This window comes from Pygoscelis adeliae, unplaced genomic scaffold (assembly GCF_000699105.1).
Source record: "Pygoscelis adeliae isolate BGI_AS28 unplaced genomic scaffold, ASM69910v1 Scaffold150, whole genome shotgun sequence".
Taxonomy (NCBI): domain Eukaryota; kingdom Metazoa; phylum Chordata; class Aves; order Sphenisciformes; family Spheniscidae; genus Pygoscelis; species Pygoscelis adeliae.
The window spans coordinates 1,231,739-1,250,226 of NW_008823872.1; the positions used below are offsets into that span (position 1 = coordinate 1,231,739).

General features: G+C 40.7%; 1 protein-coding gene across 1 annotated transcript in view; it reads right to left on the reverse strand.

The window, feature by feature from the left end:
- Positions 1 to 11,778, reverse strand: part of SCAI (suppressor of cancer cell invasion) — a 28,182-nt gene extending 16,404 nt beyond the window's left edge. Inside the window, exons 1-5 of the mRNA XM_009334404.1 lie at positions 11,672 to 11,778; positions 3,977 to 4,072; positions 3,264 to 3,350; positions 2,590 to 2,688; positions 1,183 to 1,279 (exon numbers count right to left, since the gene is read on the reverse strand). Of these exons, the coding sequence (XP_009332679.1) occupies positions 1,183 to 1,279; positions 2,590 to 2,688; positions 3,264 to 3,350; positions 3,977 to 4,072; positions 11,672 to 11,778 (486 nt within the window). The remainder of the gene's footprint in view (positions 1 to 1,182; positions 1,280 to 2,589; positions 2,689 to 3,263; positions 3,351 to 3,976; positions 4,073 to 11,671) is intronic.
- Between the last annotated feature and the right edge of the window lie 6,710 nt (positions 11,779 to 18,488).

An 18,488-nucleotide genomic window follows, 5' to 3' on the forward strand; every position in this document is an offset into this window, starting at 1 on the left:
GGTCCAAATGCAAAGAATATCTGGAGTTAAGTATAACTATCACACTCACATACAGCTATGTCACTGGTTATTACCATAAGCTATGGATACCAAGGACTCAAATTTCAGCTCACAAGTAACTTTAAATACATTGAGAAAGTGAATGTTATGGCTTTTTTAGCTGCTACTAAGCTAAGCTAGCAGTTCAAGTAAGCTTAGACACAAAGACAGTAATGCAACCTACACAAAACTGTCAATACCAGAAGCTGCTTGCAGCAAGGTTGTTAGAGGGGTTTGGGAAGCATATGCTGTCAGGAGAAGCATGCTGTTCCTTTGTTGTAGTTAAAGGATACCTCCCGATCTAGGGTGCAGCTATTAGAGTATTTTTTCTTGGTGTTCAAACAATGCTATCAAATCATTTGAGCTTAAAGTGTCATTATTAAATGTCTGATTCACAGAAGACATTCACTACGTTGGATGTCAGATATACTAGAAAAGCAATGATCAACATTGGCCTGTACTCTATTTGTTGCACCTAAAGATTGTGTTTATAGGCATTCAGTGCTTTACTCCCACAGCAGAGGCATATGCAGATCCAGCCTCTCCAATTTCATAGTAATATCGACATCATTTAGCAAGGTTTAATTTTGATGGGTCTCTAGAAGGTGCAAAATGTATTCAAGCTGTGTTCTAGACATGGGGCAGAGTGATAGCAGTTTGGAAGGGAGGAGAAATAAGCTCAACATCAAGCTAGGAGACACTGGCTTTCCAAGCAAGTGTGTGTCATGAAGACTTGCTGGAGGAGATTCCACCGATGTCTTAAATCCACTACAGGAATGAAGATGTACTCAGAGTTACCAGATGATCCCCACACTTTCACATGAATAACATGCATCTTACAGTTTATTCCTAACTATATACATTTTTCAAGTTTTTCTCTAGCCAAATGTTCACATCATACTGAATCTTTCCATAGCTCCAGCCATGTTATTCCTTCCTTCTGCGGCATCCAACAGCACAATCAATTAAATGAGGAAAAAAAAAAAAAGAAAAGCTATGCTGCAACAGCAGCTAACATCTTAGATCTAATGAGTAGTATTTCAACTGAAATAGACTATATTATGGATTCCTTAATTAGGAAAAAAGTCCTGAATAACCAGCAACCTCCCACCCCTTAGCACCTTTATCCTCATTTTAACATACCTTTACAAGGTCCTTTACAACATCCATTTTGTTGAGCAAGAGACAAACCACTATAAACCTTGCATAGTAACGCAGCTTCTTAACCACTAATTCAGGCCTAAACACAACAACAAAAACACCACAGCCAAATTTGAGATTAAAATAGAACATAGGTAGGCAACAGGGGTAAGGGAGAGGAGGAGTTTAAGACTAGAGCAAGACTGAACACTCTGCAGATTAAGAATTCTAACTGAATTCACGTGAATATCAATAGCTACCTGGCTGCTTAGAGGTTTATTTAAAATTGAGTACAGGGACATAAAATATACATCAAGAAAGCCACATCCTCCCCCTTCCCCACAGTCTCCTTACATGAGAACAGGCATGGGAGTCAGATACAATAGCTGGCTCTTCAAACCTTTTGACAGTTCATGGGCAATATCTGACCCCACTGCATCATGTGATAATCACAGCTGGCTCAGAGTTCACCCACCTGGGACAACTTAGAGATCTGCAAGTCAGTATAGCCCATAATTACTCATCCATTTCTAAAACCTCCTGACAGCATCTAGAAACATGTTTGGCCAATCCTACCTTCTCTGAAACAGCTCAAGCACTCAGACTGAAGTTGAGAGATTTTTTAAGAGAGAAGATAATAGGATCAACAGATATCAGAACAGAGCAGGGAAACATCATCTTTTTGTGGCACACCGGTGCATTTAGACATCAGCAAGACTGGAGACGTGCAATTAGTTTAAGTCCAGAGGTCCTTGAATGCTTGGCAGGAAACTCCCCAACGAACCTTCTGCATTTATCTTGATGATGACTTCAGATCATTTCTTCTTTACTTTGATGAGGGAACCCAAGTTTACTGGCTAGAATGTAAGATCAGGATCCAGAACTGAGTTCTCCACCTATTCCTATTTATATCTGCCTATGTTCTTGGCAGGCAGCACATTCTCCGCGCTGCCGCAACACAGCCCTGCTTTGAGTGTACCTTTCTTAGTATAGTGTCTTAAAAGGAAGACGTTATGCCTCCTGAAGCTCTTGGACCTTGTCCCAGTCTGTTACAGAAGGCTGTTGTACTGCAGTACTAACTGATGTTCCCCTGAAAAGCCTTATTAGAATCAAACAGGTTCCTCTCCTTCAGCCCAACTGACTTATCTTCCAGCCACAGCATACTGGGTCCCAGCACTGATACTGCTCGGGACTCAAAATGACAAAACTTTGGGGCCAATAGCTTTCTAGCCAGGCCCAGATAATAGAATATTCCTCCAGTCATACAGCAAAGTCATGGCAGGAGGATTAAAAGAAACTTCCTCCAACAACACTGATTTTATCCCAGTTGTGCTTCTACAGTTTGTAGTTATTTGGGGCTTTCATACACCGTTTAGCCTTGAAAAAACGGGGGCATTCATTCAGACATACCTGTCTTCTTTGTTGACTTGGGAGTAGTATGACCTCTGCCTAATTGCTGAATAGAAGGAGAAAGCTTCATTGAGATAGCTGGTTTCTGAAGTGCGCAAGCTGCAGAGGAAGAACCAGATTAGCTCACTGCTTCAGGTGGAAATCCATGCCAAACCCTCCCTTCCTGCCCCCTCGACAATCTTGTGCATCAATGGCAAAACTCCCTCCTCAAGTAACATCATATGAAAGCCAGACTCTCATTCTTTGTGCCTGCTGGGAAGATAGATTTCAGAGCTTGGATTCCATTTCAGATAACAATCAAATCTGCCCATCTTGTGCCCATATGTACAGGTGACAGGTTAACTCAAAAGTTTAAAGGAACATTAAGCTCCCAAACTTGTAAATCACACTTTTGCACAAGAGTTGAATGCAGCACACAGGGAAGACTTAGAGACACTTTTGAGGCAGGAGGTAAGTCCTTAGGCAGTATCAATGTGACTAGCAATGTGGTATCGGGCTCACGGGTGCCTTTCTCTGCAGCACCCCCATGCAGTCCCAAGGGCCTTCTCATTCAGAAACAGGCATCATGACTCAACTGATACATTCATTTCTCCTGACTGAGTATCCAGATGTTTGGCATAGAGCTGCCACTAACACTGCATTCCCCTACTGAATCCTTTTCTGTGCTTACTTACTAATAATGGTAATAGAGCTGCCCAATCTTGGAAGCAATTTCCCCAATTTGCCACCGCTTCAACCCATACCGATTGTCCAATACTTGTCTATTTCGCAAGAGAGAAAAGAAAGATTAAAAGGCATTCCAGAATTTCTCAGAACATGACACCAGACAAGACAAAGAGCCGTTGTAGGGCCAAATTCAGCTTTCATTACTGGTGTGGCATTCCCAGTAGTAGTCCCTCACAGAGCCAACAGCACTGCATACACACACCAGAACAAGCACCAATTATCTTGCATAAACTTGCAAGAGCTAGACATAAGTATGTTGCACAAAATACACACAACAAAAGGTCACAACTTCCCAGGAGAACACTCAGACTACGCAACCAATGTAAGGTGTGAAAGATCAGAGCCCACGCTGCAGCAAGATGCTTCACACCATTCCAGATGGGTTCTGCATTGCAGAGGCCATCATCCCAGCTTCTCCTTGGTAATATATTAAAGCAACATGCATTCAAGTAGAGCAAAAGGTTTTGTTAAAAAAGTCACACTGAAAACTCTGCAACATTTTAATTCATTAGACTGTGAGCACTACAGGAAGTGACTATTCCCTCCCTTCATGCTTGAATAACACAGTGAAATCTCAATCTTCGCTGGGGCCCCTAGGCACACCAGAGATTAAAGTCACACTTAAATCCACAGAACATGTCTGCCTACAACGTTCCCTTACCGATGTTGCTGCTGAAACTTCCAGAGTTTGGTATAAACGTCAAATGTTCGCCCAAAATAGGATTGCCACTGCTTTTGCCCATACTGAGGTAAATCCCTGCAACAGACAAGTGACAAACGCAGAGTTAGGGAGCAGATTCCAGTCAGCCCAGTGTGACAGCAGCATATTTGTGTCAATGTCAGAATAGCTTTGGTCAGAATTGACTTGAAATGCTTTATAACTCTGCCTGCACCCAGAGCTACAAGAACCACGATTCCTTAGTTTCTCAAAACCTGTTGTTACTGGAATCTACAAGGAAATCCTGTTTAGCTTGTAGGAGTACATATATCAAGGTCTGACCATAGCATCCCTAAAAACATGCCACAAGCCAGACAACAGATTCATTTAACATATATACAAGAAAAGACTGCATAGGCATATATATGAGAAAGCAGCATGTATTGGGGGGAGGAAGAAATTCTTCAGTGCTGTCTCCTAATTACTGCTTCCTACTTTCAGACGAATTCTCTAGTCACTTTTCAAATGCAAAAGGATTGAAGTTATCAGTGTTAATTAAAGGTCCCATACATTTTGCAAATCTTATGAGTGACTGCCTACATTTAATCACTGTTTGGGGACACAGAGAGCTAATGTCTCAAACTGCCTGAGCTCTGCAGGTTCCATACAAAAAAGGACGATGCTATAACATCAAACTGAAGGTGTACAGCTTAACCGTAATTTTTTGAAGTAAAACTTTTCCTATTAAGACAGTAACTCGGCCTTCAAATACAAGAACTGTAATTCAATCACTTATTCAAAGAACAGCAGAATTATTCTAGTTATTCTAGTGTCTATTGCCAGTCAATATCCACAATCCTTATTATCCTACCTGACAGCGCTTGTCCAGCTACAAGTCAGACTGACAAGCAGTCCCCCTGCACAGCAGGCCCCTTAGGAAAGGCTGCCTCTCCCTCCCCAGAAGATTCAACAAGATGAGTTGTCCAACAGCTTCCACCAGTTATAAAGGTAGACATCCACTTTTAAGTTAGTTATGAAACATATGGTACATTTACAGTGTATTTATATAGTATTTATTATGAACATATGACACACTGTACACATGAGCCTGTTCTCTCCAGATGTGCCTGGGATTCTGGAATGGCTACTCCAACATGCAGAATAGAAGCAGATGGAAGCAGTGCTCTCCATAAGTGAGTTAACATGAGTCAACACTGGATATGTGCAAAAACATTGGTATTTATGGACAAATACAGTCTTAAGGGCAAAAAGGAATCCATGCTAACCCCTGTAAACATGCCTTTATCAAGGTTCCTCAATATTAACAGGTTCTCAACAGCATCAGAAGAACAGGCCTACAAATAATCACTCCAAACAGGACATGACCATGTTCCTACATGCACTTCTCAACAGGTGATTGAAAACATCTTACTGTCTTGCTAAAAGAGAAGTAATTTTATGGTTATATGCACAGAAAGCTAAATTGGACTCTTAAAATATCACAGTAAAAAAAAAAAAACCTACCCAAGAGCAAGCAGAATAATCTAATGGAAATGAGTTCATTTAGACTCATTTAGACTGATAATATTTCTTGCTACTCATTAAGGAAATAGTCTTTTTTAAATGGATGAGGCTGCTCACTGTGTTTCAGAAAGGGACCCTATAACATCACACGTAAATCAGCTGTCCAAACGTCACCAGATCAAGCAAGCATATGGATGCTCACCGCTAACATTCACTGGGTCGGGTTACACCATCACCACAACATTTGTCACCCTCTAACTCATAGTTAGTGGTATGTAAGAACTTGAGACCTTCTGTTTTTTTCGTATCAGTGCCCAGTTCTATAAGGCAAGTCAGTCAATCCAGTTCAGTTCTGCTTTCATACCTCCACTCGACTTCCACGCTGTGATATATTTCCCTCCACCTCCACCCCACAACTATGATGTAGTCCTTAGGATTTTATCTTTAAAGATATGTGCTCTCAATCCTAACAGAAGGCCTTCACCTAGGAGCTACTTGAATCCTGGAACAAATGCAACAGAGGACACCAAAACCTTCAGTCCCATTGAAGACATGTTGCTTACAAATCTATACTGAAGCTGATTCAAAGGAGGTATACAACTCTACTTGGAAGTGGAACAGCTTTTTCAAGATGGCATAATCTTTCATTTGATTCAAAAATGATTTCTTCAGGGAATGCTCTCTCAAATCACTGTGCTGGTTAACGTACCATCCAACACTTCAGCCTTCAGCAGACGGGCACAGAAAAGCAGCGTATTCCACTTCCAAGCCTGGGAGGTCAAGACTGAGGGAAACACCACCTTTTGGAAACCATACCATGTCCTCTGGAGGAGTAAGACAAGCAAAGCAGTACACTACAATTTCCAGAGCAGCGTACTGGCGCATTTCCGCTAAGTGTAATTGCTTTAACAGCACCCTAGGTAGAAAAGGAAATTAATATTCCTTTGCTCATCAGCCAACTGTACTTACCACACAGCTTGAAGGGACCTAGCTTAGTTACTACACATAAAATGAATCCGTTATCAGCTATGACTCTTACCAGCCTGGAAAACCATTCCAGTACTTGCTGCTGGTATTCTATGAAGATGCCAAGGAATCTGGGCAGGATTTTACAAAAAAAAAAAAAAATCCTCTCATACTTGCAATTGGCTGCTCAACATCTTGGAACATACTTTGGCGCAGGGAGGGCTAAACAGGAGTATAAACATGTGCTTCGGGGCACAAACATCTTCATCCAAATAGTTTGATACAAACACATACAAATTTAAAGCATTTACTGCAACATTCACCACTTTCTATTGTTGTAATAGACATAAACATTTCAGCTAAACAAAAGAAGTTAAGAAACTGGCCAAATACATGCCTAAGATATATTGCAGGCTTTGATATAACAAGAGGTAGTGTTAAATTTGATTAGCACATCCACAAGTTTCAATGTTAAAAAAAAGTAAAATAAAATAAAAAGTGAACACAAATACAAAACAACACTAAAATGGATCATTTTAAAAAATAATAAAAATGGAAGTTCCCTGGCATTAATTTAAAGAATGACTGAATTAGCAAGTTGACTCAAAGAATCCTACCAGTAGTAAATCGGCCTTTGTAGGCCAAGTTGCTTAGGATATTTTAGCAAAGGTCTAACATGAGGAAACAAGGAAACATACAAGGAAACATACCCTTCTTCTCTCAAACACCTCAAACAGAAGTAGGTATGTGCACAAATTAAGAAATAAGCAGGTAACTATTTGCTGATCATGCTTACACATATATCCCTCACCAGTAAGCTCTTTATACCTCCCGTCATCTTCCCTTGCGCACCTCTGTCACCCCCTTGATTCTGTACCTTCCTCTGCCCGAGCCTAAGCATTCTTATAAAACCTAGTTCAACTCACTGCGCTGCATTAGTTTTGAATATATGAAAATTAGTGGCATTTTAAAAAGCCTGTTAGCGCAGTGTACACGTGTTTGGCCGTTGTTGTCCACAGTCACTGCTGGGTGTCCACATGTGTATTTCTCAAGCAGTGTGCTTGCCTAATTGCAGCTGGCATAGCTGCACAATACCATGCGATTCCTCGGCTCCCCAGGGAACGGGAAAGATCTCCATGGAAACAGACAGTAGCACTTGTTCTTTTGATAGTATTCTGACATGGCTGTAATAAAACTTCATTTATGACAATACATTACCATGGTTTCACCGCAGATTTTTGCAGACAAGAGCTGCCATTGCTGCTATCCATTTACTGTTTTGTGTTCTGAACATCACGCATGTTGCTCCCATGCGTCAAAAAATTTTGCTGTGAGAAAACAGATGCATAAGCAAAAGGGAACATTTAGTGCGATTTTTTTTAATCGGACCAGAGGATCAGCATTATTTGGTGAGAAATAGCCCAAAAGAATACTAAAGACTCAGTTGACTGCAGAGTGGATTATTAATACAGCTCCCCCCACTGAAGGAGACAGGGAATATATGATCCAGAAGCAATTACACACCCAACTTGAGAGCAAAAGACCTATGTTATAGCAAGACATTTTGCTACTTCCAGATCTACAGAAGGATACTAGATCAATATGGAGAGAAAAAGGCAACAGCCTAATCTTCCTCCGAGGTGTGACTGGCTGAGGATGCTGGGTACAGAACAGGCAGTGGTAGGGGTACTCACTCATGCTGTTACTGATCACAATCAGCTCTACAGGACAGAGGAAGTGGCAGCAAGAAGCAATCCAGATGCAGAGGAGGCAATGGAGATGCTTTGATTTAGGACAGTTCTATCCAGACAAGGAAGACAGTTACACACTTCATTACAATAGCCTCCAACAACAAGTGGAGGCTGTTTCCAATTTCTTGGCTTTTAAAACATTCCAAACCGGACATGAAGACACAAACTCAGATGTTCTAAAAGGATGGTTTCTCGCACTGGGCACAGAAGACTGGTTCCCTTGCCACATTAGAGTGGCTGGTGCATAAATTCCATGGACAGTCCAGAATTTTGTCCCATTCTTGCTGTATAGTCTCAGGAAAGACCAGCACTACTTACGTGCTCATAATTCATTTTTTGTCAGTGGTTCATTTCAGCCATGCTGTTGGCAGAAGCCAGATAATACTGGCTGAAAACCAATTAAAGGTGCTGAGGTTTTTTTGGCCAGGACCACATGGAAGTTGTCACACAGGGACAACTTCCAGAGACACAAAGATGTTGAAAAAGTCCTAGAGACTCAGCAGTACGCTTCAAAACGGAAGGTTACAATAACTGTAAGTTTAACATTCAGAGCTTTAAATACATTCACAGTTTTGACAGGTGATAAAAGAGACAATTTCCTTTTATGTTCATAGGCTTGTAGTAATTACAGGCTTCTATTCCCAGAACCTAAGCAGCAGTGGGATAACGGCATTGTGGCATAGCTTCCCTATCACCTCTAATAACCCACAAAGACAGTAAGCACACCAGTAGCACTCACATTAACTTGCCTCACTGATGCAATTGGTGTGAGAAGCCAGTCCCCTCCCAGTACCAGACAGGGTACAGCCTGCAGCACCACCTGAAGCTAACAGGGTCCTGTTGTTTCTACATCAGTAGCATGGAACAAAACTAAGAGGTTCAACTTGCATCTTACTAGAAGTCTACAAAATAAATGGTTAAACACTATCACCTCTTTCCATAAAAGGACAGCAGTCGTGATTCTTGCAGCCTGCACAATGAGCAATGAGACATTATAATCTGGGAAGGCACGATATATGTGGAAAGTCTTTTCATTTCTTAAAGTTTCAAGCTTCTCTGTGATACTGAACACATTTAAGCACTTTTTAACATAAAAAGAAAATAATAACTGGTGACAGTATGCCATGAAAAACTGCTTCCTAACATGCTCCCTCTTTCCAGCCTTTTCCCAAGAAAAAAGCAAGTGGGAGTGGGGAAGGGAGAGAAGAGAGCAATTGGGACACACTTCATTAAAAGTTGTTTCTAACTTACAGCTCAGGGTTCAAAAAGGGAGTACAGACACTAGAAAGACAACCTCCCCTCTAAGTTACTCTAGCAGACATGGCCACAAAAGGATGGTATCACTGGTAGTGCGAGCATGAAGTATACTTTGGAGTAGCAACCTTGGCAGATCATCATATGTTTTCCTCAAATGCTGTATTTGGCATCTGTATTGGGAAGAGAGGAAGGAAATGCTACTGAAACAAAGACGTGGCAGGCTGAGCCCTTGCATTTTTGGCAGCAGCAACAGCTAAGCAGCTGCCAACACAGCTATAGGCTCAGTTCCCTTTAGCTGAAGTGCCCAGAGGAGGTTTCAGGAAGGAAATCATTGCTCTCGTCTCCCTCCCCCATCACTTCATTTCCATGAAACATGGTAGGGACAAGAGAATGGCATAAAACACAGCAGCAAAGGCCATCACCATCTTCAAAACAGAAGAAGGCAGGCATGCATCAAATGCATTTATTATGCTAGAGGGAAAAGCAAGCAACTGGACTAAGAATTAGGATACTTGCCAAGTCATTTCCAGGTGAACTACCCAGAAAACACGCACTAACAGAGGAGATACCTGAAAATTATCATGCTGCTTTATCCAGTCATTATGCCCATAGGAATCACAGGACTTATAGGTGAAATGGTGGCCAAGTTCAGTGCAAGAAGCAACTATGTTGTGTCAAGTTACAGTAAGGACAGAGGCAGGCTCCCATTCTGGTATGTTCTTATTTTCACACAGCAGAGCCAGCTGCTGAAGTCCATCTCTATTTTTATTGCCCAAATTTCATCCAAAGGTATTTTCCATTTTCTTTTCATCTAGCTGGATAAGAAAGTTTCTTTTTGGCAAAGTATCGTGGATACACACAGAAACTACATCTCTTCTCTGGAAATCTGATACAAGTACTAACTCCCTCCATGCCCAAAGGAAAAGACAGAATGGCTGCAGGTGCTCTGCCATCTCTGTGATCTGAACTTGAGCATCACGCATCCAGACATGAACTGTATTAATTTGTACTCTTCAGCGACTCAGGCCAAAATTTCAAGTGAGCTATATCAGAAAGCCAATGTAATGGCATATATGGTCCTAGAAATCCGGGCCTCAAGATCTCAATCCTTTTGCTTTAGACCCTGTTTCATGGAGTGCCGAATCACAATCACTCCTTGTCTCTACTGCCCATTTACCATTCAGAATTTGGAGCACAAACTGTTTGTTTTGGATTTGGTAATCAACTTCTAAAGCACATGAAAGGATTATCAATAGCGGGGGGCGGGGGGGGGAAGGAATTAAAAACATCTTTGCTAACCATCTGTGTTTGAATAACAGCAAGCTATATGGGCCCAAACATACAGTATTACTCAGAGACCAGTAAGACGCTGAACTGCCAACAAGATATGAGCTAAAAACCACGTTGCTTAAGAGACTCTACAGCAAAGCTTAGAAATAAAACAACTCTTGAATACATTATCTTTAACTCAGCATATATTGACATAAACAGGATGCCTATATCACTGTCCAAACATGAACTATTTTCCTTGAACTCCCCTTACTCTTATTCCCCTTCTTATTGGTGTTGACAAAACAGCTAGACTTTCTAGATGTTATTGCAGCTGTTTTGTAGATAAATGCAGATTTTACCTTTCTCCACAGTTCAGATTAAGCATTTGTTTCACCAGACACATACAGGCTATGGTTTAGATGCTTCTGTTTATCACTTCCTAAATTTCTTCGCAAAAAATATTCCTTCCCCACCTTTCCTCCCACCTAGGCCAATCCTTTTCATCCCTTTTTTTTTTTTGGTACAGAGGCTGTGAGGATTTGGCCTTGCATGCTGTTGACTGTATGCAGCCACACCTAGTCCTTAATTGTGTGCTTCATGCACAACATTTCAGTATGAATTCTATCAATTTCACGGAATTTCCAACTTCTAGTTTACTGTTAACTGACATGACTGAGACATTCAGCTCACCTTTCTTACATTTCCTTCCCTACTGTCTCAGAAGAATGCATGAACCTCTACTCCTACAGACATTCTTACATACATGGTCCAAAACTACCCATACATAGGTGCACATTGTTCTCTCCTAAACAAACTTACTGGGCTTGAGTTCGAACTGTTCATTGTACAACTGACTTCAGCATCACTCACATACTAAAGTGTATGTTCCAATGCTTTTCTGAAGGAATACTGTCAAAAATGCACTAACCTTAAGCCATTGAAGAGCTGTTTAGATTTATCCAATAAGTAGCAAAAGTCTGTCACCGTTTTCCTCTCTGCTTGAGGAATATCATCTTCAGCTCCTCCTGATGACATGATTTCTTTTAGGGCAAACTCAGTCCTATGAAGAAGAAAATAGCCATATTACTAAAAAATTGAGGGCTACTATGAACACATCCTGATTAGATTCATGTACAGTTCCATGGGGATGGTAACAAAGAGCATGCAATTCTCCCACAGGTTACTCTTCTCAAGACTCATTAAAAATAACAGCTGAGAATCAAAGCATGGGACTAATTATTGCACAATGCACTAGTTAACAGAGCAAAATTAAAAATAAAAGTGGTACAAGGGTCATAAAATAAAGCAACTCTGAGGACTGTATTCACAAACACAAAACTGCCAACAAAAGGACTGTAACACAAACAGTACTTGGGTTTCATACTTGGACAAAGAAATCCTCTCTAAATTTGCCTTTCTGCAGAGGTGTTTATCCTGCAGCCGTATTTAGAGACTAGCCTCAGTTCTGTTTACATTTCATTTTCTTCTGTAACTGCTGAAAACTGTAGCTCACTAGTTGCTATTGCTAAAACATAGCAATTTTAGACAGAACGCTAAAAAATATCCTGCTTCCTCTCTACTTCCTCATGACTGTTTAATTCCATGGCTTGCACTGCCCACAATTATACCTGCAGATCTATTTTTACTGCTCATGTGAGCAAAATGTCATATTGTACAGTAATCACCTCAACAAAAAACTAAGATACAACATAGATAATCCTAGTATTGAGTAAGTAAGGGAATACAGAAGCCTATAAAGGCAGACTGGCTTTTAAAATCTTACTTGAAACATACATAGATAGAAAATTACCTTTTGATCATCCAAAGGTGAGCTACAGATTTCTCAGCAGCAGCAACAAAACATGCTCCTCTGAAAATGGCTGCCAGGTCTTTGGCTCTTCTGTGCTCTCTAAGAATTTTAGTGCAAGATAAACACACCTCTAACTGGGCAAATGCAGAGCTTTTACTTTCAGCAACTTCTCTACCAGTTCTGGTAAGCACTTTTGTTAAGCAACAAGTGTCCATTTGTGCAGAAGCTCTGTTTGGATGCTATTTGCATAAATAATTACCTACAAGTCCCAATTCAAGCCAGGAAGTGGCAATGCTAACTCCTTACAGTCATTGGAAAGTACCCAGAAGCATCTTTCATCAACTGTCAGGAAAAACCTTCATAATAACCAAGCAGACTTTAGAAATACTTCCCTGAACAAACATTTCATGCCAACCAAATGCAGAAGAAATTGGCAGTTCCCCCCAGCTTTTGGGGATAAGTTAGTGAGCATATCCTGCCAACCAAGCAGTTTCATGATTTCCCAGTTTAGACAAGATGCAGCTCACACTCACTTGTCTTTTATACACCCACCTGACAGTGCACTAGAGCACTAGTGCAAAGACATGGGGTGCACTGCACAAACTGCTTGTTGAAGAGTTCCAGAAAAAGGTAGGAAGCATCTATTTATTGTCAGGTAACTGCAATATGGGTGCCAGACAGTGTAAGAGAGTTCAAAACATACCAACCAGATGTCAAAAGCTGTTGGCATGAGCCTAGCAAGCAGGACATGAATACTGTGAAGCACCAGCCTGTGTTTGAAATCTCTAAACATTTACATTCACACAGCATGAAACAAAGAACACTGAGTACTTAAAGCAGCAACATATGAAATCGAAGTGAACAGCGAGAGCTAAAAAACGTATGTCAGAAGCAGCCAGGAGGCGATTCAGGAATTTCAGGAAGAGGACAATACCCCAGGTCCTGTGTGCTCCACAGCAAGGGTGACCTAAATCCTGCGGCGAGGCCCTTGGATTCTGCAGCACTCCACTGTGGTAGACCAGGCACTCTAGAGCAGCTTCAGATACATTTTCAAAAGTTGAGGAGCTTGCTTAAATTGCAAAGTATGTTTCATACAGTCTGTAGATCATTCCTTTAATGTAATGGTAAAGTCAATTTTATTTTACGTTACCCTTAAGTTATACTATCCAACTACCCCAACCACTGCTGACATTGGCCAACTGAATGTGTTAGCCCTGGTGCAGGCAAGTAAAACCAACTGCGGTTCTCACGTTGAGGGAGTCCACTAGACCCACTGCAAAGAGGGCCATTTATGCAATCAATAAAAGACATGCTAGAAAATTCACTGCCTGCCAATCTGAAAGGTATCAGAGGCAGAAGGCAGGAAAAATAATTGTTGCAGAGAAAGGAGAAAAAACCTCTTTTGGGTTATAGACAATTAAGGTGTATTTTGAAAGCCTACTCTAAACCCAGCCACTTCCTAAATATTTAGCACAATACTAGTTTGTGGGAAGTTAGAAGAACTGAGAGAAGAAGGGGGGGGATGATATTACCAAACTGAAAACAAAATATTGGAGAATATTCTGTATGGTCAGCCTCCTGATACGGCTATCGGCATGTGGCTTTGGAGCTATTACTGAAGCAGAGGGCAAAAGCACCTTTTCTGCTCATGGAAAGAAACTGCCAAAAGCAGAGGGAACAACCTGTCTTCTTATCAGAGACTGCTGGTGAAGGAACCTAGGAAACAAACCACATTTAAGCACGTTCTGACATTCCAGAGAGACCTGAAAAATTAGTATACCCTGGAGACACTCCACTAGGACGTTCAGTTTTTCCTTTATTTGCAGGTTCAGAAATGACAAAAAATGTATGTTGCAATCAAGCCACACAGATGGTATTAAGGCAACCAGTAGTCTGAGTTTAGGCTAAAATGTGGTATTATATAGCCGGGGTAAGGAGTAAGAGGCAGACACTTACCTGCAGAAGCATACAAAAGGAACACACTTACTAGAATAGTTAGGGGTTTACTTTTTGAAAGAGAGGAAACGAAGTTAAGTCTCAGTCACTCAAACTTATCTCCAGAAAAGAATCCCTACTGGTAAAACAGACTGTTCCACACAGAAGACATGAAACTACAGTACCTGCAAAATTACATCTTCACTCTACAACTGAGTAAGCTGAAATCTTAAAAACCACATACATCAACATGTGTATCATCAAGACTTTAGCTTGTATTGCTTTAGAGATCAAAATATCAATAAATGCCTGATCAAGTTCCACTTTGAAGTGAAGCTGCCACAAGCACAAAAAGCAGACATGTAAAAAAAAAAAGTAAAAAAAAAAACGAGAAGCACCAGAAACACGGATATGAAAGGAAGGGATGGGAGAAAAAAAAATTCATTAGAATACTAAGATAGATGATTAGTTCAGGGTGAAGACAACAAAACCCTGCGTTCTCTAAAATGAGTATCTTACAAAAAGTTCAGGTTCATTTGCAAGAAGCAACTTTGGGTTTTATGTATAGAGGGCCTGCCTGCCAGGCAATGTCTTACTATGACAATAAAAGAGTTCCGATACAACTGCATGTCACATGAACTTAGCAAAGACAATAAAAACTAGATTGTGTTGAAAAATGTAACAGTTCCACCGCATATTATTACCCCTATATTTTAGATTATTTAAGCAGATGATGAGCATCACAAATGTGGGATGCTCTCAGTGTTCCAGGGAAGGTTATCATCCTGGCACAACCAGCAGCATGAAGATGGTGAGAAACAGGACAGGCCAAAACAAAAACCAGCTAGTATCAGTATTTGACATTGTAAAGCACTATCACTGAACATGACCTAAACAGTGGTTTAAAACAAAGAGATGTACTTATATCATTAAGGTACTGCAGCTCAAACTTTGTGTGTGTGGTAACTAAGGAGGCTAGGTGGAAGAAGAGGAGAAATCATCTTGTTGCAAATGGCAAAATTTTCACAGACCTTCTGCTAAAACTTCTGTTTGTTCATTTTAGTTTCCATCAAAACCAATACTCAGCAATTGGATGTTGATACAAAAAGACTGAAATACAGCTAATAGTAGACGACTAAAAAAAACTCACTATGATAGTTGCTGCCGTGAAAACATCCCTACCATTCAGCATTCCAAATATGCCTTCTACCTGGTTCTAATCTGGACTGTCACATGTATTTCATATGATATAAAAAAAAGACTTGCATTGAGTGTTTTATTCTGGGTCTAACGTGCATACTTCCATCAGCATGCTTTGAATTACACATTTAATGCTTATTCTAAAAAGGGCTTTGAACAAGAACTCTCAACGAGAAACTCAGAAAAATCTGCCAGCTTTTCAGACATGCTTAGCCTAACTTGTTTGTCAAACATTTTGGTGGTATTCCTCTCACTCAGCCTTAAGCACCTAAACAGTAAGACAGACGCAAAAATTAATCTCATTTTCTACTGATGCTTTAGAGGGAGGGAGGTGACCAGAAGACACTTGATCTAAGACATCAGAATGAATGGAGAAGACTCTGGGTGCTTACAAAAAAACTATTTCATTAGTACGTAATAAGTTAAACACAGAAGCCTCAACATGCCCTCTTTGTTTCTGGGTTATTTTATAATAAAACAGCTAAATCACAGTTAAAAGTAGAATGAAATGAAACCTTAGTTACCCACACAATTATGAAACTATCGCTGTTCTTAATGACCTGAAGATGCAAGCACAATTGCCTGTGGGATAGAATAGGCACAACAGACATAACACCTCTGGGATGACAGAACAAGTATGCTCCAAATAATCAACTTTGGACAGTGACAATGGACACGATCAAGTTTCACCCTCTTGCAGGATAATTAAAGGCATGCTCTGGCTCTGCCACATATTGCACTCAGAAAACAGGAGTACTTCTAAACTATCCAGTGTGTTTACACACGTGAACGGTACAGTGGAAAGTCCTATTGAAAATCCTTAAAGGTTACATTTTAAAAGCATGAGTCCTGCTCAGAATGGACTGGTTTCTTACTCACTACATGTCAAAATTATCCTCATGATGATTATAAAACAACACCATACAGAAAATACATTATAAAAATACTCAGACTGAATCACATCATGGGCAAACAGAGTCTTCTTTCTAGGAAAAAATAATCAGGAAAAGAAATAAGGTGTTCAATCAAGAAAGAAACGAAAGCGGTGAAGAATTAAGCACAGTAGTAATAAATATGACAATTTCCCTCTGTGAGATATCTTTAGAAAAGCTGCCAGAAGGTAATTCTTCTACAGATCTCAAATTGAAAGAAGCATTTTCGTTACAGACATGAGACAGGCGCTGCTGCAATTTAAACCCTGGTTTCACCCAGCCACTGCACATGCCTGAATATGAAGAAAAGATGGGAAGGGAAGATGGAAAGAAAAATGACAACAGGAGCCGTTAAATGATAGGTGAAGCTGGCTTTTCCAGCTGACAGAGAAGGAAAAGAAAATTAGTTATCTCATGCACTGGTTTTGGCTTATCATGCTCCGAAGGGGGTGGTATTTGGTGCCGTACAAAGAATGAACTACTATCATGAGCAGCTCAGGAAAGGAGGAGGTCTTCCCTGCACTAAAGACTGTGTTGTAATGCAGCAGCATTACAGACAGGAGAAAGAATTATTATTAGAAACAGCAAGTGGGCACAGCAAAGGGAGGAATATAGCCACTGACATCGCCCTTTCCTCAGGGACTGCTGAGCTCCAAATGAAAAATGTAAATAAAATGCAACCAGTAGTACATCCACAATGTGGACCTCTCCTCTTTGATACTAGAAGTAACCCCACAGATCTGTGCTCCTCTTCTGCAAACAGACAGTTCTCCCAGTTTTGTCAACTGAGCTATACCAGAAATATCAGCTACTTAATTTTTTGTTCTTGTGTTTGATGCTTTTTGCTTTCTTTCATGCAAAAGAAACTGTTGGACTGTTTTGCATGACTTTTTTTTTCCCCCTCAAGTAGCACATGTTAAAAAAAATGATCTCCAGAGTCTGCAAAAGGAGACATGGAAACATTGGTTTAAAAAACTGTTAAAATAAGTCAGAAAATGGTGACTTCCAGTAGAACTTATTATTCTCTCAGATTATGCCAACTCCTCAGGCCATACAAGGCAGAAAAATTGTGCTAGCCAAGCACTGCACTTCGTGTGCCAGGTTCTTTCCAACACACTCTCAGAACGCACAATTCCAGGTTTGCTTAGTACAATACATTAATAGATTTTACAAATTCATCCCATTGCAGCACCCAGGGTAGAAGAGCTTACAGGCATCCCAGAGGATGGCACGACTATGCAAAGCAGTTGGAGCCGAAAGGCAGCAGGAGAAGGGGTATGGGAAACAGATGAAAGTTTCATGACGCTAGCCAGTATTTTTTAAAGTTATGTGTCACTTACATCACACACGTTTCCACTTCCCTGTGGTTTGCCGTCTTTTGGCTAAGGTTTTCCAGGCTCAGCTGGAAGGGAAAAAGAGTGCTGAAGTCAATGGCATGCACTCCCTACTGGCCCTATACTGGGGCTCAGGCCTGTAAAGCAAGACATGCTTTGTGAACGGTGGAAGAATACGCTGGTTCAAGGAAATCAAGCTGACAATGAAAGTCAAGCATAGATATGTTAAATAACTGTATTACATGCACATCTCCTTAGCCAGATTTATTACTTAGCCAGGATCGCTACAACCTGCCATTCAGCTGCCTGGTAGAAGAGAGTGGTCGTAACTTCACACTGACACTTACAAACAAATAAAACCTCACTCCACAGAAAATTTAGCGATACTGTAACTGTATGGCATACTGTACAGCCGGAAGTTAGGAGTGTATATTGAGTGAGGACAGGTAGGATCACAGGCAGTTTCCTAGAGCTGCGTAGCAGAGTTGGCTGGACGTGGCACCTTGACCTCCTGACAGAGCACTAGTACAACTG